The 22,845-nt window shown below is 47.4% G+C and overlaps 1 protein-coding gene across 6 annotated transcripts in view; it reads right to left on the reverse strand.

The window, feature by feature from the left end:
* Positions 1-22,845, reverse strand: part of WIZ (WIZ zinc finger) — a 45,118-nt gene that overhangs the window by 14,996 nt on the left and 7,277 nt on the right. For 4 of the 6 annotated variants that reach the window (XM_027851236.1, XM_027851232.1, XM_027851234.1 and 1 more), the window contains 3 exons: positions 9,915-9,993; positions 4,923-7,420; positions 3,805-4,167 (listed from right to left, as the gene is read on the reverse strand). In XM_027851236.1, coding sequence (XP_027707037.1) covers positions 3,805-4,167; positions 4,923-7,420; positions 9,915-9,993 — 2,940 coding nt within the window. The remainder of the gene's footprint in view (positions 1-3,804; positions 4,168-4,922; positions 7,421-9,914; positions 9,994-22,845) is intronic. The other 2 variants (XM_027851233.1, XM_027851238.1) reach the window with 1 other exon arrangement.

Here is a 22,845-nt window from a genome sequence, read left to right on the forward strand (position 1 = left end):
CAGGCCCTGAGGCTGGAACAAAGAGGTTGCCTCCTGCCCCCACCTGGGTGGGTAGCATCCCCGGGGTGGGCCCAGCCGGGCACCCGTGGCTAGTCCCATAGAAGATATTAGCAGTCACCGCCCCCCAAGCGCCTTAATTTCTCCATCTGTAAATAAGGGGCCTGAGCTAGAACTGTATGTGCCATGGACCTCTTTGGCAATTTTTTAAAACCTGTGAGCCCTTTCTCAGAATAAAATACAAAATAAGATACTTTGGATTACAAAGGAAAACAATTATATGGAAACACGGTTATTAAAAAAAAAAAACAAGCCACTTGTTAAAAAAGTTACTGAGGCTCCAGCTCAAGGATCCCTAAGCTGGATGCTCTCAACCCTAAATCTCCACCCACAGTCTCCAAATTTGAAGGTTGTTCTGGCTAGTCCAACCCATCCACAAAGGGAACTTCGACAGTAACAGACCCTACAAGTGGCCATCCAGCCCCTGCTTGAAGACCTCAGGTGACTGCAAGCTTATCACCTCTAGCCAGATCCACGATTCTGCCCCAGTTTCCTGAGGCACCCGTGGGAATCCCCAAGAAAAGAGGTGGTGGGGAGAAGACATATCCTGTACAGAACCTGAGTTGGAAAGAACCTCAGCCTATCTAGGTCCAACCCACCCCTGATTAGAAATCCCTTCTACAGAATCCCAACGGGGACCATCCAGCCTCTGCCAAGGACCTCCACCAGTTAAGGAGCACACCTTACCACCAAAGGTAGCCTGTCTCCACCTTTGGATTGTTCTCATTGTTAGAAAGTTTATTTTTTTTTCTGTCACTATGCCCCTTTCTGCCTCTCTACAACTTCCACTGAGTGCTCCCAGTTCTGCCCTTGAAGGCCCACAAAAGTAAGTCTAAAAGTCAGACCCCAAATTCTCCCTGTGCTATAGACATTAGTCTCCCAGTACAGCCTCCTGGTGCTCTGGGAAGCCATGCACCCTGTTTTCATTGAGAGTCTGAGTAGACAATGTAACAGGAAGCCTGCAGCCTGAGGTGAGCTGACTCCCCTGGAGGTTGGCAGTGAAAACAAGGCTCTCAGCCAGGGGGAGTTGCCACCATCCCTTGGCTTAGGGAGACAATGTCCACAGAGGAAGGAAGACTGACACACAGATGGCGGGAGGAACTGGGGCTCAGGCCTCTAAGAACAGACACCCCATCCAATCTACCAGCACCACCAAAGGAAGCCGGCATGCCATTCTCAAGGGAAGGATCACAAATCCCCAAAGAATGAGATACTGGCCTGCTCGTGAGTATCAAGGACCCAAGAATGACAATCAACTTAAGCTCTTGATCAGTTCCAATAAGCCTGGCAATTCTGGGTATGGGAGGACAAATTGAAATGTTGTTCAGATGAGGGTCAAGCTCGTAACCCAAACTCTGGAAATTCTGTCCCGTCAAGAGAGAAAGGGGAAAACTGATTCACTAAAAAAATGTCACAGCTCTGCTTAGGGGCAGCTGAAGCACAGGGACTGATTCTCTAGATTTTTTGGGGTGAAGGATAGGGTCCAATAACTCCACAGGGAAGCAGCTAAGACCTTAAGTCAGATCTTGGTAGGGCAGTAGAAATGGAGTCAGGGGTCCTGCGTTCTGATCCCAGCTCAGCCACTGTTACCTGTGAGACCTTGGAAAATCACTTCCCTTCTCTGGGCCTTAGCTCCCAGCTCTATCAAATGAAGGCGTTGGACTTGATGGCTTTAAAAGTTCAGTTCTAAAATACTCTGATACCCTGCAGGCCTGAAGCCAGCTCCCTAGGCAAAGCAAGAATCCAAACAGTTTCTCCAGGATCAGCAGATGGCGCTGGGCAGCCAGGTACTCAGGTGGCTTGAGAACAAGTTTCTTAACCTGGGATCTACCATGAACTTGAGAAGGAAAAAAAAAATCTTTGTTTTCCCTAACCTCTAACTGAAATTTGGCATTTCCTTTACTTAGAGGTGTTGGTAACTCCATCCACAGACTTCACCAGACTGACACAGGGGTCCCTAACACAAAAACTGTTAAGAACCTCTGCACTACAGGGCTAGTTTTACACCCCCAGACCCCTGGGACACTGCCCACTCCCACCCTCCATGCATGTGCCAAGGACAGCTACAGAAAGATGGCTCTATGTACTGAGAGCTCTTTGAGAGCCCGAACTATTTTTGTTTGTTTGTTAGCCTTTCTTTGTATCCCTAGTGCTTAGCACAGTGCCTCGCACATAGTAGGTGCTAAATATATACTAGTTGACTGATTGACTGGTCCAAAACTTGATGTCCACATGTGGAGAAAGCAGCTTCCAGCTCTGTGCCCTAGGGGTTAAAAGCTTTAGTGAGGGGTCACAGAACTTTAGTGCTGGGAGTTGGGGAAAACATCTTTATGATTCCTTATCTAGTTTCCAAGCTAGGGTAGTTCTTATCCCAGGGCCCAGATCAAAAAGCAAGCACACCCCTAAACCAAAGGAGAAGTAGCCTGGGCACCACCACAAACAAGTGGGCTTGGAAGAGCCTGACCAGGTCTGTTGATGATCTCTAGAGAGAAGAGGCCCAGAGATGAGTGAGACCCCTGCAGATACCTCAGAGAGTCCTGCTGGGAAGCCTTGAGAGATACCATCTCCACCAAGAGGTTAAGGCAAGAAGGGTCACCTTGGCATGCTAGAGGAGCAGAGAGTAACCTCATATAGGGCTTTCTGAATTCATCAATACCCTTTTCCAGCCCCATCTCCACCCCTATGCCCCCAAAACAATCCCAAACAGGCCTCCCATTCCAGGCATCTCAGTTGTAAACAGCCCCACTATCTTCCTGGGCTCAGAGCCTCTCTCCTTTTTTTTTTAAATCCCAGATTCCCCACTATCCCTAGGGTAGTCAGGGCCCTCATCTCCTCACATAGATTAATCCATCAGCCTTTTCATAGTTCCCTCTGTCTCTGGCCTTTCCCCCTTCAACTCATCTTCCCCAAGCTACTGGCCTAATCACCTAAGACCCAGCTGATCACGTCAGGGGCATTCAAGGCTTCTTCACCTTATCCATATCCTACCCATACTTCCAGTCCCAGTTCACCCCTCCATGAAGATCCCTGAACTCCCACAGCCCACATGCATTATCAGTACAGTACAGTGGAAAAGAGCGTAAGGTTTGCAGTCCGAAGACCTTGGTTTGCATACTGGCTAATTACCACCTGTGCAACCCCTGGACCAGCTGTTTAATCTCTCTGGCCCTGAATTCTTTACATGTAAAGTGAGCAGATGGCTGAGAAGGTGCATTCCAGGATCAACAGTCCAGTCACCCTATGATATTGCCCCTACTCTTAACAACTTATGACCACAGCCAACCTTGCCTTGGCCTCCAATTGTGTTACAAATCTCCAACCTAACTAAATGGGAAGGAAGGACTATGTCCCATCCTGCCTCCCTAACAGTATCAAACTCAGGGCTGAGCATACAGGGCCTCCCTGCCCAATGCCATCTGCATTTAAAGATGTCTGTACAATGGACATGATCTAGAAAAGAGAGACTGTAGGCTCAAGTGTAGCAAAAGCTCTTTGCAAACATGGGAGATACTAGACTTAGGGAAGGCTAATAACGAAGGGACCTAAACTCCTGAAACCTAGTCTCAACCTTGCATGGTGTCTCTTCTCTAGACCGGTGCCTCCTCTGCTTCATGAAATCACCTGCTCCAGACTGAAAACTGGTCAGGAGCCTCTAGGAGTCAAAGAGCTTGGGCTCCCTCCCCTCTCCCCAGGGACCAGGCAGGAGGCACAGATCTTGCCATAGGAAGAAGCCCAGGTTTCTCTTACCATCTCGGTAGATTGGCCCCAAGTCATCGCCCCAGGCTTGGGGGAAGTGAGAGAGTGGCGAGCCCCGCCCTCTGCACTCAGAAATAGTCATCAGGCTGGGTGGGCCAAAGCCCAGCATCTCCCGCTCACAGCCTGGGGACCCAGGCTCCCCTGGGCCTGGGGCTACCAACACAGGGCGCTCCGCCGATGCCGCCAGCAGCTCCTTGAGAATGTTGATAGGTGAAATGGTGAGCTCCCAGTTGGTGATGCCAAAGTCTCGCAGGTGAGCCCGGGCATGGCTGGAAAGGCCTGCTCGGGTGTCAAAGCCTGCTCCACAGAACTCACAGCGCATCAAGCTGAATGTGCTGGGGTCAAAGTTGGCTACTGTGGAGAGAAGAGCACGACGGCCAGTCAGACATGGATCTCCTAGCCCTGAACCACTTCTGGGGACTAACAACATAGCCTCTGTCTGCCTCCCACTCTGCCCCAATGGCACCTCTTCCCTGGACTCAGCTGTGCATGCTCCCCATCTCCCCTTGACCTTCTAGTCCTTTGTGCCCTCCTTTGCTGCACCCCTGCCCAAATAGTCCCTGCTGGGAAACCGGGCCAGCTGAGTAGGGCTGTAGGCATCATGGCTGGTTCCAGGAGGGCTGGCTGGGTCCCCCTGCCAATACTTCTCCCTTCATCCCTTTTCAAATCCTTTCTCAAGCCTTCCTTCTTACTGGAGCAGTCACGGATAACCCAGCAACTAAGATGCTCCTTGGTTTCTCCTGCCCATGATATGATACCCAACGGCAGATTCCCCTCACTCCTCCTTTATCTGGGGTCCTGTCCAGCTCTTAGTTCTGTGGAGGGGGAGTGGGGCTCAGCACATAAGACATGGACAATTTGCTCTGCCCAATCTCTCCCCTTCTGTTCCCTTCCCCCTGAGCGATGAAGCTTGGATGGTCCCTGTGTCACCGTGGGACCTTTTGTCCGGGTCTAGAGTCATACCCAGGGCCATGCCTTGGAGTAGGGTCATATCCCCAGTTGGACAGCATATACATACCTATCTCCATGGAAGGGAGGGTGCCAACTAATCCCACTTTTGTTTTTGTACACTTGTTTTAAATTAGGAGACTCTCAAATTGATTACATACTACCTTTTTTCTTCTTCTTTTGGAAGGAGAACTTTTGCTCTATAGCTTTCACTTCCTCTGCAGAGATGAAGTGCCGGACGTTGTAGCTCACCCCCACACGGTTCAGGTGGCCCCGAACGTGGTTAGCCAGGCCGATCCCGTTGTGAAACCTGTCTGGGCAGTAAGGGCACTTCCTCTCCTCGTTCTTCAGCATGGGGGAGTCTGAGTCAAAGAAGTCGTCAATCCCCAGGGGCCCTTCGAGCGGAGAGTCCAGCAGCAACAAATCCAGTGGGAGAGGCCCATCCAGCATGAGCTCTGTGGAAGAGGTGGCCCCTTGGGCCTTCGTCAACCGACCTTGGGCTTGAAAAGCTCCTCGGGGGAGCTGCAGATTCATCTCCTCCACCAGGACAACGGGGACCATCTTCCACAGCTGGTGCTGCTGTGCCTCTGAGGACTCAGCCTTCTGCAGGGCATCTCGAAAAGTCCTCTTGAGCTCCAAGGCAGGTTGGGGGATGGTGATCGGGTTAAAGCTTCGGTTCTGGGGAAAGTCAATCTCAGTGGTTAAAGACATCTCCTCCTCCATGCTCCCCAGGTCACTGGTATATGACCCTGGGGGCCTGAGCTCCTCCCACCCAGTGAGGAAGTCTTGACCCATATCACTCTCCAGGTCCTTCAGGTGGGCCATACTTTTTTTTTTACTAGGATGCAAGGTGTAGGGGCTATAAACTTTGGCTGAGGAGAATGGCAATGTTCCCAAGGTCTTGTGGGTGGAACCATATGGAAGCATCTTTCTCGAATGGAAGCCAGCAGTGGGAAAGCCCTTCTTTACCCGACCACTCCTGTCCAGTCGGTGGTGTCCCAGGGCAAAGGCAGGGGTGGGATCATAATGAGCAGAGCTTTCCTGCCATGCTGGAGCAAACAGCCGGTCTGCTTTGCCAAAATAGTCCACATCAGGCATTCGGGCTAGCTGAGCAGGGCTGTAGGTGTCACGGCTGGTTCCAGGCTGGCTGGGTGGATCCTCGAAAGCTTCAACATCTCCCCAGGGCTGGTGAGAGTGGGCATACTTCACGTGTTCCTTCAAAACATTTTCATTAGGGGCCGGGAAACCACAGAGGATGCAACTGTGGAGGCCTTTTCCTAGCCCTAGGGATGGTCCCTGGGCTATTGGTGGCTCATTGGGTCTGAAGTGTTTGTAGGCAAGGTGGCCAGGACTGCCCTGGGCCTCACCTCCTGAGTGGCCAGAGAGGCCCAGGCTCTTAGCCCCTTGGTCCCTCCTCTCCCTGACATGCATCTTGGCATGCTGCACAAAGATCTTGGAAGAATTGGTGCCAAACACACATTTGGGGCACTGGAGTCGAGCATCTCGTCCTTCATCTGGGAATTCGTTCAGTTTCTGAATTTCCTCAATAATCTTCTCCCTGGACTCCTGGTGGAGCCGGCGATGCTGCTCCAGAGTGCCAGGGTCCCCAAATGCCCAGCCACACTCACTGCAGGAGAACTGCCCTCGTCCCCCTTGGGAGTCACCTACAGGGTCCTGCCCGGGGCCTCGGCTGTGTTGCATCATGTGATCCAGGAGATGCTCCTTCTTCTTGAAGTAAATGCTACACTCAATACAAGTGTAGACGGCAGGGTCTTCCTCCTGCCCCAGTGGCTCCTTGTCAGCCTCCTCTACCAAGTTACAGAAATAGGGCCTCATTTCAATGTCGTAGGGGCCACAGGGTGGGGGCTCTAGGGACAGCCGTTCCACTGAGTCTTCCTCATTCACTGTCCATGTCTGTTTACTGATGGCCAGTTCGGGACCGGCCTGAAGGCCTGGCCTGGGCAGGACCCACTCAGGGCGGGGCTCAGGAAGAGGGCTCCTCTCAGACACCTCTGGCTCTGCCACCAGCCCCTTCCTCTCAGTGACCACTGCTGCCTCCAGGTTTCTGATCTTGCCTAACCCAGGAGCAGGGCTTTTCCTGAAACCTGGAAGGGCCAGTGGGGGAGCCGCCTCTCGCAAGGGCTGGACTCGCATCGACTGCCCGATCCCACTGTCTAGTCCTTGGCCCTTTTCCCTATAGTGGGCATGCTCATCAGGGTCTGAGAACCAATCAAACCTCACGATGCCCTTCTTGTTCTTCGATAAGTGCTCTCTGTGGAAAGTGTCAAGGGGCTTTGGTTCAGAAGGGGGTTGCCTGTCCTCCCAGGACCCCAGGGGAACAGGGGACTCAGCCGCAATCTCAGGAGCTCCTCGAAGCTCCGGCCCCCCTCCCAATTCAGTGTGAGTTTTCACAGTATGTACAGCTTTGGACTCGCTGACAAAGGAGGCCTCCTGGGAACAGAACGGGGCCCCAGCCTCCCTGGAGCTGGACGGCCTCTCTAAAGTGCTTTCCTCCCTGACATCGGCCCCTCTGTCCACACAGAGAGGGCGTTCCCACGGTGCCCGGCTGCCCCTCCCATCCGAAGGGCTGGGGAACCGACCCAGGAGCAGCAGCGGTGGTGAACCCAGAGGGAATTCTGCACCACCTCCATCCCGGTAGCTGCAAAGAATCACCAACAGGTTAGGAGCTGATCCAGTATAAGGCCAGCATGGCTAAGGGCTGCCCTAGTGGATCAGGGAAGGGGGGTGAGGGGAGCTAAGAAGGGATAACAGGATTTAGAACTGGAAGAAACCTTAGAGATCATCTAGTTCAACCTCTTCATTTTCCAGATGAGGAAAAATTGAGGCCCAGAGAGGGCAATGACTTGCCCAAGGTCACACAGTAAGTAGCAGAATGGACTTCTAAACCCAGTCCCTCTGACTCAGCTAGTGATGAGATAGTGGAGGATGGAAAGAAGGCCCTAGAAGCCTCCTGGCTTAGCTCTGCCTGACATGCTGGTCATCGTGCTATACCCAGCCCCATCTCCCACCTCTCTTGCCTCTCACTACTTCTCGCTACCCTTACCCATGACTGCCAGGGAAATTTAGGCCATTGGGATTTCCTCCTAAAGAGGCAGGAACAAATCATGCCCTTCACGGGAGGGCAGGGACTACTGTCCTGCCTTGGGCCATGTCTCTGACTCAGAGTGCATACATAGCAAGGCAGGGCTGAGACCAAGGGGCCTGATTTTGGAAGGTCCTCCCAAGTGGCCCTAAGCCACCTAGGCAGCTGTGCTTTCTCAAACACCACTAACACCACATCCCAGCTGAAGTCTAAGGGGGCTTCACATGGGCACTTAGTCCTGCTACACCAGGTGCATCTATTTATAGGGAGGGTATGGTTCCCAGCGTGCAATGTCCCATATGAATTGGCCCCAGTACATGCTGGAATCTGTAGCCCCTGAGATTGTGTCCCTAGGCTTCTCCTTGGTCCCACCAGTACTTTCCCCACTTTCCCCTCCCTGGGCAGGTGCCAAAGGCCAAGGATTTCCTACATCACTCCTGGACCTGGTGGGATGCTTCAAAGCAGGCAGGCAACTCTCCATTATCCCCAGGAAGTGGCTTCCCTACAGAACAAGTACATTCCCAGTCTTCTTTCCTCTTAGCTCTAGAGGCCTCTTCCAGGACCCTCTCCCCCTAGACACTCCAAGTCCGTTTTATTACGGGCTCAAGCAAAGCATGATTAGGAAGATCACGTAGAGTTCAGGAAAGAAGAAGAGAAGGGAAGAAAGGAGGGATGGAAGGAGGGAAAGAAGGAGGAAGGGATGGAGGGAAGAAGGAAAAAAGAAAGGAGGGAAGGAGAGGAAGAGAGGTGGGAAGAAGACCATTATTGCATGGTGAAGTGGAAGGACGACCAGTAGGGCCACAGAACTTGAGTTGAAGTCCTATCCTGCCTTTTGCTAACTATGTGACTTTGGGCAAGTCACTTTCTCCTCTGAGTCTGTTTCCTCACCCATGGAATTAAGGGACCGGATTCCATGATTGTGAAGCTCTGTCTACGATTCTTAGCTCAAAGCATCATCTGCCCCTGTATCCCACCCCCTCCTCACTTCCACTTTTTGAAATCCTTCTCGGGACCTGACTCGGTGCTCCCTTCTCCATGAAGCATTCCCTGACCGTCCTCCCCCAAGGGGAAGTGATCTCTTCTTATGAAAATGGTCTCAGGGCCCTTCATCTAGAGCAGGGCTTCTTAAACTTTTTCCCCTGGCAACCCCTTCAGTGCTTCTTAAACTATGGGTCACAACCCCTCTCCCTTGCTCTCACACATTCTGCCTTCTACTCTACTTGTTTCTGCACATGCTGCATTGACCACTAATTAGAGAGTATACTTCTTGAGGGTAGAGGTTGTTACTTTCACCTGTGTAACAATGGTAATAATAACTTACATATCGTTAGCGCTCTAGGGCTTACAAAGCACTCTCCTCACAACAACCCTGTGAGGTAGGTTGTACAAAACTATACCCCATTTTACAGATGAAGAAAGTGAGGCTGAGAGGTTACGTGACTTGCCCATAATCGCACAGCTATGAAGTGTCTGGGACAGGATTAGAACCCAGGTCTTTCTTGACCCCAGACCCAGGTCTCTTTCCACTATACCATGCTGCTACTCTTCTGGACCTCAGGGTCTAGTCTAGGCTGGGGAGCCTGGAAGCCATCCTGGGAGATAGAGACTGCCCCCACCCCCATGCTCTCTCCCCTTACCTAGGCACACTGCATCCCCACAGCACAAGGCCTTACACATAGTAGGTATTTAATAAACATGTGATGCATTGAACTGAAAGCCAAGCACATTACTTGCCCATTGATCCACACCACTGCTTCCTCTACAAGCTCATATAAATGAGTTGATTATATGCATCTGCCCTGAATCCCATCTAGAGATGCCCTCCCCCACCTTGGGCACCCCTTCTGATCTGGCCTAACAAATATGTCCTGGTCTCTAGTGCCCTCATAATAGGAAATATCTATTCCTGCCCTTCTGGCTCTAGGGAAGCAGTCTGAGGCTAGAGGAAAGTGGGAAGGGGTTGGGGGAAGGGAAGAGGCTATCCTCAGGCATGGAGCCCACCCTATTCCATCCCCCCAGGAAGTGAGAAGCAGACTAGCCTGGCACTCACCGGCTGCTGCTCCGGTGGGCGGTGGTGGCGGCAGAGGCAGAGGGGAGAGTGTCGCCGAGGCCATGATGGGGTGGCCCATCTGTAACAAAGATGGGGAAATCTTGAGGGCTCTAGGGTCATTCCCACTCCCTCCCCAGCTCCAAGCTGGGCCTGCCCAGACCTTTCCCCAGTCCCTTGTTTCCCTACCCTCCACCCCTGGACTGGTACCCACAGGGAAAGGAGGACAGGAAAAGACTTAGGGGTCTATTTCTACTTCTAATTACATTCAGGAATCCCCCCAAACCAAAACCCAACATCCTGTCTTCTTCTGAGACCCAGTGCTGAGGGTCCAATCACTCCGTCCTCTCAGTGGCCATCCACACGGGTCCAGACAGTCACAGCTTCAGAGCTAGCAAGGACCAAACAAATCATCTAGTCCAACTCCCTCATTTGACAGACGAAGAAACTGAGGCCCAGAGGGGGAAGCCCAACGTCACTCAGGTCACTAGTGACACAGCCAGGTTTTGAACTAACTCCAAATCCTGAGTCTTCTGTACCACACTATGCTGACAGGGAAGCATATATCCACAGATATACAGCAGGCTCCAAAAAATGCACATGTCATCACTCACGACTTATTTCATATCCCAGAGAAGTCTCCCCACTAACTTGGAAGGGTGACTTTTATCTATACTTCATTCAATAAGATGATTGGGTGTTTAGGCAGCTTCTTCACTACATGACATCTTTATGTGACATCTAAACACTGTGGCTTCCATATTGTTCTGGCTCTTCCCCTAAAATACCATGTCTAATCTGTGCCCATCTGGCAGACTGCCAGCTTCTTCTTCAGCCCTGAGAAAGGCAGCAAGCACAGATCAATATTCAAGGAGGCATGGATCAGACAGAGGGGTCCTGCCGGGTGCCCGGCCCTGGACATCATCACCTGGGGCTAACCTCACCCATTGTTTAAATGGTGGCATCCTTCCCTGGGGTCATGCCATGCCAGAGGCCAGGCCCTAAGGCCTACTTTCCCTTAGATAGTTCATCATACAATGCAGAAGATGATAATGTAATGATGATGATGATGATGATGATAAGTGACACTTAAAGGTTTATAGAGAGATTTTACATTTACTATCTCATTTGTTCCTCATAACAACCATGTGAGTTAGGCATTATTATTATCCCTATTTTACAGATGTAGAAACTAAAGCACAGACAACAGCTAAGTTGCCCATGGTCACACAACTAAGAAATATCTGAGGCAGGATTTGAACATAGGTCTTCATGACTTCAAGTCCAGCTCACTATCTACCTTGTTATTTCTCTAAGAGAGTCAACTAAAGAAATACAACCAAACTCAAATTATCTGCCTATGGTTATCCGCTTTGGTGTTAAGTAAGAGACCAAAAGCCTGAAGGGCATGATGGCCCAACCAAACCACAGATCAAAGGAAACTAAATTAGAAAGACGAGAGATAGGGAAGAGCAAATAATAAGAAAAAGGAGAGAAAGAATGAATATGTAAAAGAAACGCTTAGGATAGGCTGAGAAGAAAATCACAGAATAAAGCCTGAGATGCTCTGAGCACAAGAGAGAAGAACTGCTTCTCTGGGGGGCCCCAGGTTGGGTGGGAAGTTTTATTGTTCAGTTCCTTCAGTGGTGTCTGACTCTTCGTGACCCCATTTGGGGTTTTCTTGGCAAAGACACTGGAGTGGTTTGCTATTTCCTTCTTCAGCTCATTTTACAGATAAGGAAACTGAGGCAAACAGGATTAAGTGACTAGCCCAGGATCACACAGCTAGTAAGTGTCTGAGGCCAGATCTGAATGCAGGAAGAGGAGTGTTCCTGATGCCAGGCCTGACACTATGTCCACTGTGCCTAGATAGCTGCCCTAGCTGCTGGGTGGGAAGACTAGCTTGTTTAATAATCAATAGTAACTCATGTGGAGGGAGTGGAGCCAAGATAGTGGAGAAAATCCCCTGAGCTCTCCCAAATTCCCCTTTAAACAACTTTAAATAATGCCCCTCAAACAAATTCTGGAGCAGCAGAATCCACAAAAGGATAGGGTAAAACAAATTTCTATTCCAAAACATTAGAAGGTCAGTGGGAAACGTCTGTCACACCTGGGTGAGAGTGGAGTGCACTCCAGTCACAATGTAGGCCATACCCCAGGAAACCAACAGCAGGCCTTGGAGGTGACTGAATCAGCTGTGGTGGCTTCCAAAGCTCTCAGAACACAGAAGGTAAGGGGGTCAGACAACTGGTCAGAAGGAAATTACAGTAGTCCCTTTGCTGGCACCAGCTGCAGAGCTCTCATGCATTCTGTGGATCCAGGTTGCAGTCCTGGGTCATAGTCCCAGGGCAAGGAGAAACACTAGCACACTAGCACTCCAGACCTTGCAGCCACAGGGGAGTGGGGTCCCTGGCACAGTTCTGGAACAGAAAAGAATGCTTGTGATTGCTCACAGTCCAGAACACAGTCCAGGAGAGTAATAAACACACCTCTCCTTAGCTCATACTTCCTTGGAAAAACTAAAAATTTAAGAGACCCCCAGAACTAGCTCTGAAAACAGCTGTATAAAAATCCTGAAGCTTAGGACAGTGCCCCTCCATCGTGGGAGCAGAGCTCAACGTTAATATAAAGTTAAAAGCTAAGAAATAAGCTGGGGAAATGAGCAAAAACAAACAAACAAACAAACAAAAAAGGACCCTGACCATAAAAAGTTACTATGGTGACGGGAAAAATCAAAACACAAACTCAAAGGAAGACAACCAAATCAAAACTGCTACATCCAAAGCCCCCCAAAGAAAAATGTGAATTGTTCTCAGGCCCAAAAGAATTCCTGGAAGGGCTCCAAAAGGAATTGAAAAATCAAATAAGAGAAATAGAGGAAAAATTGGGGAAAGACATGACAGTGATACAAGAAAATCATGAAAAAAGAGTCAACACCTTGGTAAAAGAAGCACATACACATACACAATAAAAAAAATACTGGAAAAAAATAACACCTTAAAAAACAGAACAGGTCAAATAGTAAAAGAAGCACAAAAATCTAATGAAAAATCTAATCTAATTAAAAAGCAGAATTGGCCACATGGAAAAAGATGTACACAAATTCAGTGAAGAAAATATCTTAAAAAGTAGATCTGACCAAATGGAAAAAGAGGTACAGAAGCTGAATAAAGAAAATAATTCCTTAAAAATTAGAATTGGGTAAATGGAAGCTAATGACTCCATAAGACATCAAAAAGCAATAAAACAAAATCAAAAGAATGGAAAAATAGGAAAAAATATGAAATATCTCTGGAAAAACAACTGACCTGGAAAACAGATCAAGGAGAGATAATTTAAGAATTATTAAGCTACCTGAAAAAAAGAGCCCAGACATTATCTTTCAAGAACTTATCAGGAAAAACTGCCCTGTTATTCTAGAATCAGAGGGTAAAACAGAAATTGAAAGAATGCATGGATCACTTCCTGAGATTCCAAAATGAAAACTTGTAAGAATATTATAGCCAAATCCCAGAGATCAAGAAGAAAATTTTGCAAGCAACTAGAAACAATTTAAGTATCATGGAGCCACAGTCAGTAAAACACAAGATTTAGCAGCTTCCACATTAAAGGATCAGAAGGCTTGGAATATGATATTCCAGAGGGCAAAGGAGCTAGGATTATAACCAAGAATCACCAGCCCAGCAAAACTGAGTATAATTCTTCAGGGGGGAAAATGGATATTCAATGAAATAGAGGACCTTCAAGCATTCCTGATGAAAAGTCTAGAGCTGAATAGAAAATTTGACTCTCCAAAACAAGACTCAAGAGAAGTATAAAAAGGTAAACAGGAAAGAGAAATCATAAAGGATTCAATAAGGTTAAACTCTTTACATTCATTCCTACTTGGGAAGATGATACTTGTAACTCCTAAGAACTTTCTCATTATTAGGGCAGTTAAAACAAATATACATAGACAGAGAGCACAGGTCTGAGTTAAATACGATGGGATGACATCTAAAAAAATAAAACTGAGAGGTGAAAGGGAGGGATGCACTGGGAGAAGGGGAAAGGGAGAGGCAGAATGGGCTAAATTATCTCACATAAAAGAGGTGTGAATGAGCTTTTATAATGGAGGGGAAGATGGGGGAGGTGATTGGGTAGAAAGCACATGAACTAGGGGGAATAACATACACACTCAAATTTGGGTATAGAAACCTATCTTACCCTAAGGGAAAGTAGGAGGGGAAGTGGAGGGGGGGCTGACAGAAGGGGAGGTAGACTAGGGGAGGCAGCAGTCAGAGGCAAAACACTTTGGAGGATGGACAAGGTGAAAGGATAGAGAGAGACAGAAGGATAAGCAGGGGGAAATATTATAGAGGAAAATACAGTTAGTAATTATAACTGTGAAAAAAATACAGCAGGGTTCTCTGATAAAGGCCTCATTTCTCAAATATATAGAGAACTGAGTTAAATATATAAAAATAAGAGCATTCCCCAATTGATAAATAGTAAAAGGATATGAACAGACAGTTTTCAGAAGAAATGAAAACTATCTATAGTCATATGAAAAAGTGCTCTAAATCACTATTTATTAGAGAAATGCAAATTAAAACAACTCTGAGGTACCACCCCATGCTTATCAGATTGGCTCATATGACATAAAATTAAAATGACAAATATTGGAGGGGGATGTGGTAAAATTGAGACACTAGAGTTGTGAAGTGATTCAACTATTCTGTAGAGCAATTTGGAACTATGCCCAAAAGGCTTTAAAATAATGCATACCCTTTGAATCAGCAATACCACTGACTAGGTCTATATCCCAGAGACCAAAGAAAAAGGAAAATGATCTATTTGTACAAAAATGTTTATAGCAGCTCTTTTAGTGGTGGCAAAGAATTGAAAATTGAGGGGATGCCCATAAATCGCATAATGGCTGAACAAATTGTGGTATGTGATTATGATGGAACAGTATTGTACTGTGGGAAATGATGAGTAGGATGCTCTCAGAAAAACCTGGAAAGACTTACATGAGCTGATGCAAAATGAAATGAGCAGAACCAGGAGAACATTATACACAATAACAGCAATATTGTACAATGATCAACTGGGTATGGCTTAGCTATTCTCAGCAATACAATGATCCAAGACAATTCTGAAAGGCTCATAATGAAAAATGCTATCTATCCCCAGAGAAAGAATTGATGGGGTCTGAATGAAGATCAAAGCATATTTTTTAACCTTTTTTCTCTTTTTTTTAAGGTTGTGTTTTCTTTCCCAACATGACTAATATGGAAATATGTTTTGCATGATTGCACATGTATAACCTAAATCAAATGGCTTGCCTTCTCAATGAGGAGGAAGGGAGGAACAGAGGGAAGGAGAGAATTTGGAATTCAAAATTTAAAAAAAAAAATCAACATTAAAAATTGTTTTTATACATAACTGAGGGAAAATGAAATATTGTACAGGCTTTAACATTTTCCAAGTGCTCCACACACTTACAATCCTGTACAGTGTGTGCTGCAATACTCTTTGCCTCATTTTACAGATGAAGAAATCAAGGCTCACAGACGCTAAGGGATTTGCTCGCGAGTATCCAACAGCTTATCCAATGGGAAGGCATCGACTCAAGGAAACCCAGGCCTCTGACCTTTGGACTATAAATCCAGGGTGTTTTCCATGGGAAGGACAGACTTCTTGGAGAGTCAGGGAGAGAAGGTCCTGGGCTGGGAAGAAGCTAGCTTTGGGTGGATGGACAGGAGAGGCTGGGTTCAGTCATGTTCTCATGGCCCAGTACCCAGGCCCCAGGAGCTAGCAAGACCTGTTTCCTTCCTCAGCCTGCCTGGTGCTTCGACGGCTGCAAACAACTTCTCTACCTCAGTGACCAAGGCCCAAATGTAAGGGGACAAGAGGAAAGGAGGAGGGCATGGCTGAAGGACAAAGAGAGGTTGGGGGTGGGCAGCGTTGCAGCAAGTGGGCAGGAAAGGACAAGAAGCATCTGCCCCAGAGACCGGGGCTAGAGGGTATGAAGCAGCAAAGTCATAGGGAAATGCACAGGTTGGGAGGAAAGATATCTGGGTTCAAGGGTTCAAGGCCCAGTCCTTCCATTAAACTAGCTGTGTGGCTTTAGGTAAGTCAGCTCCCCTCCATGAGGTCAGCTTCCTCATCTGCAAAAACAAGGGGCTGGCCTGTATGGAGTCTCTTGTCCCACCCAGCTTCAATAGCTTAGGGTGCTAAGTCATTTCCTCCCTCAGTTTCTTCATCTGTAAAACAGAAATGATATCCCCTGCTGTCTTGTCTGCTTCATGGAACTATTCTGAGGATCAAAGGAGGATTTGAGAGCACTTGGGAGTTAAGGGATTAAGGTATTATCGGGCAAAGACAGTCGGACAACCAGAGCGCAGCCACAGCAGGGAAGCTGGCCCATACGGCCCCATGAGGAAACATAGAGAAGAAATGCCCCAGCAAGAAGGCGAAGCCAGAATTGAGGGGAAGGGGTTCAGGAAAGACCCCTCTCTGGCCTTCCATACATTGCCCTTGGGAACCCATGAGCTTTCCCAGAAAAATGAGCAACCTGGAGATGAGTGATGCCCGCATTAAGACTAGATGACCCCTGAGGCCCCTTCTGGCTCTAAGATTCGATGATGCTACCGGGGGGAGGGAGGAAGAAGGAAGGAAAGGAGAAGGAAGTGACAGCATGGGCACAAAGAAAGAGTACAAGGGGCAGCCTCGGGCCCCACTGCCTAGACTGGCCCTGATACAAACCCACTCACACGGGAACCCAGGGCACAATCGGTATGGCAGCTGCCTTGACAGTGAACTGGAAACACCGGGTTGCTGGTAATGATATCACTGACCAAGGTTCGTGCTGCCTTTTTGCAAGGAGAATGAATGCCTAGATGGGGAAGGAAAGGCCTCCACACAGCTAACCCCTGCCCCAATGAAGGCCAGATGCAGCATCACAGAATTAGAGATGGAAAGGCCCTTAGATGTTAGGGACTTCAACTCCTTGGTTTTCGAGATGAGGAAACTGGATGAGGGAGCTTAAGCCATTTGACTAAGGTCACAGAAATAATAAATAGCAGATCCAGAATTCAAGCCCATGCGCTCCAGCTCTCCATTTGGTGCTCTCTCTTCCTCACCACTGTACCTCCCTCTCCCCTTCCAGTTCCTGCCCAGGAGCACTGCAATGAGTGCTCCTGCCTCCAGCCCACCCCAAGTTTGGACTCTCTCCCTCCACCTGTTGGCCACAGACATTAGCCGGTGAGACAGTTTTCTATGCCTAGAATGTGCTCCCAACCCATATCTACTGGCTCAAGTTTTAGCTAGCCTTTAAAACCCAGAGGCTCCATATACATTAAAATATCTACAGCAGCATTTTTTTTTTTTGGTGATAGCAAAGAACTGGAAACAAAGTAGATGCCCATTGGTTAGAGAATAGCTAAGCAAATGGTGGTACATGAGTGTATTGGAATAATACTGTTTTGTAAGAAATTATGTATATGATGAACAGGAAAAAAATGGGAAGATTTATATGAACTGACATGAAGTAAAGAAAATGAATGAGGAAAAATATATATTCAATAACAATATGAATGGAAGGAACAACAAAATAATCAAAACAATGGTGTGAAATTGTATTAAGCAAACTTGGCCCAAAAGAAGAGGTACGTGAAAGCACCTTCCCCTGCTTCTTCACAGAGGTAGGGGGATACCATGGGTGTGAAACACTGCATGGAATTTCAAATGTTTTTCAATATGTTGGATAGTTCTGTTGAATTCCTTTTTTTTTTTCTCCTCTTTTTTATTCTTTGTTATAAGTGACTGCTCTCTGGGAGGTGGAGGGATACAATGGGTAGGTGACATAAATACAAAAGGTATCAACACAAATTGATTAAAAAAAACAACAACAACCCAACTCAGATGCCTCTTCATCCAGGAAATCTTTCATGATCTCCCAGTCAATAATAACTGTCCCCATCAGCCTTCACAATGACATTTTGTTTTGCAGCTTTCTAACGCATTGGTTTTGGCCTCAGACGCCAGGAATGTGCTTTGTGAGTTCAAGGTGCAGCTCCACCTATCAGACTCCCACCTTTTAGCTGTAACACTTTGGAAAAATCATTTAACTCCTCTGAGTCTGTTTCCTCATCTATAAAATGGGGATACTAATATTTGCCCTGCCTTGTTCACCATATGGCTATGGTGAGGAAATAACTTTGCAAGCCTTAAAGTATTATCAAAATATGAGTTCTCCTTTCTAGACAGCAAGCAACATGAGGGCAAAGGCTCCCCACTATGAGACTATGAAATAGGCTCTCTTCTTAACATCATAATCTCTCATCTCTCAGAAAACTGAGTGGACGAGTCTCTGGCCACCCAAGAAGCACCAGGACATAGTCCAAAGCTGCTCCACTATGGTCAGGGGTGGGAAGGGAGAGGGGAGAAGGGAAGATAGGTTTGTTTTTGAAAGAGAATCAACCTGAGGCTCCAATCTACCCCATTCCCACTCCCTCAGAGTGCTACAGAAAGGCCTGGGACCCACAGAGCACACTGGGAAATGATCTCTATTCCCCGATGCCTTGAGGAAGTGCTCTAGCCATAGGACCAGGGCCTGCAGGCTGTTCTCTGAGAAAATACGGAAGAAGTTCCTAGACATACGTTACTGGTGGAAACCTGGACTGGCAGGGGCCCAGAGACCAGTAATAATGTCAGAATAATGGCAGCTGTAGCAGCAATGCACATTCCCATAGTCATTTAAGATTTACAAGGTAATATAAGAATCATCTCTATTTTACATATGAGGAAACTGAAGCCTAGAGAGATTAAGACTTTGCCTAAGGTCTCACACAGCTGATGAACATCACGGTCAAGACTCAAACCCAGCTCTCCAAACTCCAAGGCCAGCAATCTTTCCAGGATACTGCTACCTCTTCATCTTCCGTTTTTCCCTCCACAAACTGGGAAATAGGGAAGGTAAGTGACTAATCCCCAGTGCTAGTGTCCTCCCTCCCAAAGGAAGTGACTAGGCCCTTCTAGTTACCCTCTTTTCTGTCTGTACTTACATAGGGACTTGCTGTCTCCACAGTTGGAATGGAAGCATTTTGAAGAGTGGAAACTATATCCCCAGTCCCTGGAATAAGGTAGAAGCCTAATAAGTGGTGGCTAATTGAGTGATTACTCAAGGTCACATGGGTACTGAAATAATCAGCAGAGCAGGGATTTGAACCCAGGTCCTATGATGCCAGCTTCCAGTTCTATAATGCTCTAGTCCAGTTTCATCACTTTACAGATGAGGGAACTGAGGCTCAGAGGGGGAAGTGGCTTGCCCTCATGAATGGGGCCTTTTGTTTTTGCACTGAGCCCAATGCCCTGCCCAAAAGTAGGGGCCTGGTGCATGCTTACTGAACTGTGTTTATTGGACTATTCAAGACTCTTCAGCTGGTTGTTGGCAGTCTTCTGACTCTCAGTTCAGCGCTCTTTCTACTGGATAATGTTGATTTTCAAGTCCTTGGTCAGTCACTCAAAAAGCATTTTAAGTGCCTACGTGTGTCAGGAATGGCAAAGAAAGACAAAAACCCAGTCCTTGCCCTCTAGGAACTTACATTCTAATGGAAAAGATAACATATAAGTAACTATGTAGGCTACACAGAAGATACACCCAGTGGAAATGGCCCTAGGAGTGGGAGAGACCAGGAAAAACCACTTGCAGAAGGTAGGATTTGAGTCTGGTGTTCAAGTCTTCATTACCCAGTGCCAGTCTATCTTCCCAGTCTGACTTCCTCTCCTTGCCTATCCAACTGTCTCACCTGGAGGCCAGCGGGTAGCAGCACATCAGAGTCACCAGAGACGTGTCCATCCAACCCACTACATGGCTTGCCCATCTCCCAGTTGAGCACACTGTGCCTTTTGAAACCCTAGTTAAGGAGTGGGGGAGGGGGGGTCAAGTTGTCTCAGCGTGGATTTATAGGATCATAGATTTAGAGCTGGAAGGAACCTTGGAGGACAGAGAGCCCAACCCCTTCATTTTGCTGATGAGGAAACTCAGGCATAAATACAAGTTCAGTAACTTGTCCAGGGTCATAGATGTCATGCTTGCACTTTCTCCCTTCATAGGACTGTTGTGAGAAAAATGCCTTAAAGGGCCATAGAGATGCAAGCAGTTTTCAAGTGACTGACCAGTACTGATTGCACTGATGGAACTCATGGCCATGAACATACCAGCAAACCTCTACAGTATATGGGTTAGGAGGAGTGGTGTCAGGGATCATCCCAGGCATAGTACCAATACCCCCCCAAACAGAAGCAAAGGGCCCCGTGATCTCTGCCTTCCTCTGGCATGGGTGAGGGAACTAGGGCTCCCAGTGCAGCCAGACTTGCTAGGGGGCCAACTGGTACCAGGGGAAAAAAGCAGGAATCCTCAGGTTGACTGACATGGTCCGCCTTGGGAATGTCCTGGGCCAGCAGCACCATATATACATGCAAGAATCATTTTCATCTCCTATTTTTCCCTTCACAATGAAAGCACGTATCCTTTCCCAATTTTGCAGATAGAGAAACTGAGATCCAGGGAAACAAAGTGATTTATTCAACATCTCAATGACCTAATAATGATTTCAAGCTTCCTAACTCACAGCTCAGCATTCTTTCCATTGGATCATTCCATAAAATACTAACCCCATATATACCTCCAAACGCTACCACCTGTCCTTTGAGAATCTAAAAGAACATTGTCTATGGTCAGATACCAAGTCAAAAACGTTGCTAAAAATGGAACCCAAGACAAAGCCTTGGTCACCTGAACCTTCCCCTAAGGCCCTGGAACCTTCCTCCTTTCTTCAAACCCAAGAAGTAAAGCCTATACCTTCTAGGACCACAAGTCCTAGACTCCTTCTCTGATATGAGCCCAAATCTAGGTCAGGCAGGGAATTCTCCTTCACCCATCCTCCTTACCTTACCACAATAAGGCAGGAGAAAGAATGAAGTCAAAATGTCTAAGTCTAGCATCTCAAATGAGATATTTGTTTTTTAGAAAAAGCATTTAGCACAGTACCTGGCACATAGTAGGCACTGCATCAGTAACTATGCCCTCCCCTCCCATCTCTTTCTCATCCCAAGCAAACAAGCGCCTTCCTCCCATGCACCCCACAGTGGCCCACAGCCTCTCACTCCATCAATCTCCCTACTTCTGGCAGGGGCCTCAAGAAGAAGCCCAGGTTAAAGTCACCAGCAGAGACCTGCAGCCGAAGAAACATCATGCTGGGACTCTGATTGTGACAACGGGTTATCAGACCACACAGGCACAGCTCGAAGGATTCAGTGGGGAAGGGGCCAATCTTCCATCTCCCAGGAGCCTTGCAGGAACAAGGAGCCCACCTGGCCTCTGTTCTGAAAAGACCCCCAGTGGTGTGGGTGAAAGAACACAAGACTAGGAATCACAGGAGTATAAAATCCTGGATTCCGAGCCGGAAGGGGCCTTACAGGTAATCCAGACTAATCCCTCCCCAAACCCCAGGCCCATCCTCCTACAGAGGAGGAAACCAAGATCCAAAGAAGTTAAAGGACTTGCCCATACTCATGTGCATTGTGAAAAAAAAAAAGAATATGAAAGCCTGACATTTAAAGCTGTACATATCTGGGGACACCAAGTCCTAGATTCTTTGGACTGAGCCAAGCATGCCACATGGCTCACTTCACTTTGTCAGAACTCAGCTTTTCTAGCTCCTATATTCCATGTTCTAAGGACTCTCTTAGCTGATATTAAATGTTCTAAAGGTCCTCCCATCTCTGACATCCTGTTTTCTAAGGGTCTTTCTAGCTGACCCTCCCAGCTCTGACCTTCCAGGCTTTTAAGCACCACCCCAAGCTCTGACATTTAACATTCTATGGGCCCCATCAGCTCTGACATTCTGTGTTCTAAGGCCTTTCTAACTCCTACATTCCAATGTTCTAAGGACCCTCTCAGCTCTGACATTCAGTGTTTTTAGACGTTTCCAGCTCTTACATTCTGTGTTCTAAGGGTTCTCCCATGTCTGACATTTCAAGTTCTAAGGACCCTCTTAGCTCTTGACATTCTATGTTCTAAGGGCCCTCCTAACTGTGACACTTTATGTTCTAAAGTCCATCCCAGGACTGACACCTTCCCAGATTTGACATTTCACGTTCTATGGTCCCTCCCAGCTATGACATTCTGTATCCTAAGGGCCCTCTCAACTCTGACATTTCACATTCTAAGGGTTCCTCCAGCAGCACTTCTTGTTCTACGGGTCCTCCTGGCTGTGACATTGTATGTTCTAAAATCCATCCCAGCTCTGCATTCAAAGGCCTTTCCAGTTCCTACATTCCATGTTCTAAAGCCTATCTAGCACCTATATTCCATGTTCTAAGGACTCTCTCAGCTTTAATATTCCATGTTCTAAGCATCTTCCTCTGATATTCCCTGTTTAAGGGCTCTCTCAGCTCTGACATTGCGTTTACTAAGGTGCCTGACACCTCTGAAATTCCTGTCTACATTCCATGTTCTAAAGGCTCTCTCAGCTCTGACACTCCATGTTCTAAGAGCCCTTCCAGCTGACATTCCTTGTTCTAAGGTCCCTTCTAGGTCTGACATTCTTTGTTTTAAGGTCTTTCCAGTACTTACATTCCCTGTTCTAAGGGTTCTTCTACTAGCTGACACTTCTTGTTCTAAGGGCCCTCCCTGATGAGATATTCTATGTTCTAAAGTCCATCCTAGCACTGACATTCTGCATTCTAAAGTCTTTTCAGCTCTGACATTCCGTGTTTCAAAGGACCTCTCAGCTCTCACATTCTGTGTTCTAAAAGGCCCTTCCAGCTCTGATATTCCCTGTTTCAAGGGTTTTCTCAGCTCTCACATTCCACATGTTAACCATGCTTCTATCTAACATTTCATGTTCTAAAAGCTCTCCCAGCTCTGATATTCCATGTTTTA

Source organism: Vombatus ursinus, unplaced genomic scaffold, assembly GCF_900497805.2.
Source record: "Vombatus ursinus unplaced genomic scaffold, bare-nosed wombat genome assembly UNPS02009173.1, whole genome shotgun sequence".
Lineage (NCBI taxonomy): Eukaryota > Metazoa > Chordata > Mammalia > Diprotodontia > Vombatidae > Vombatus > Vombatus ursinus.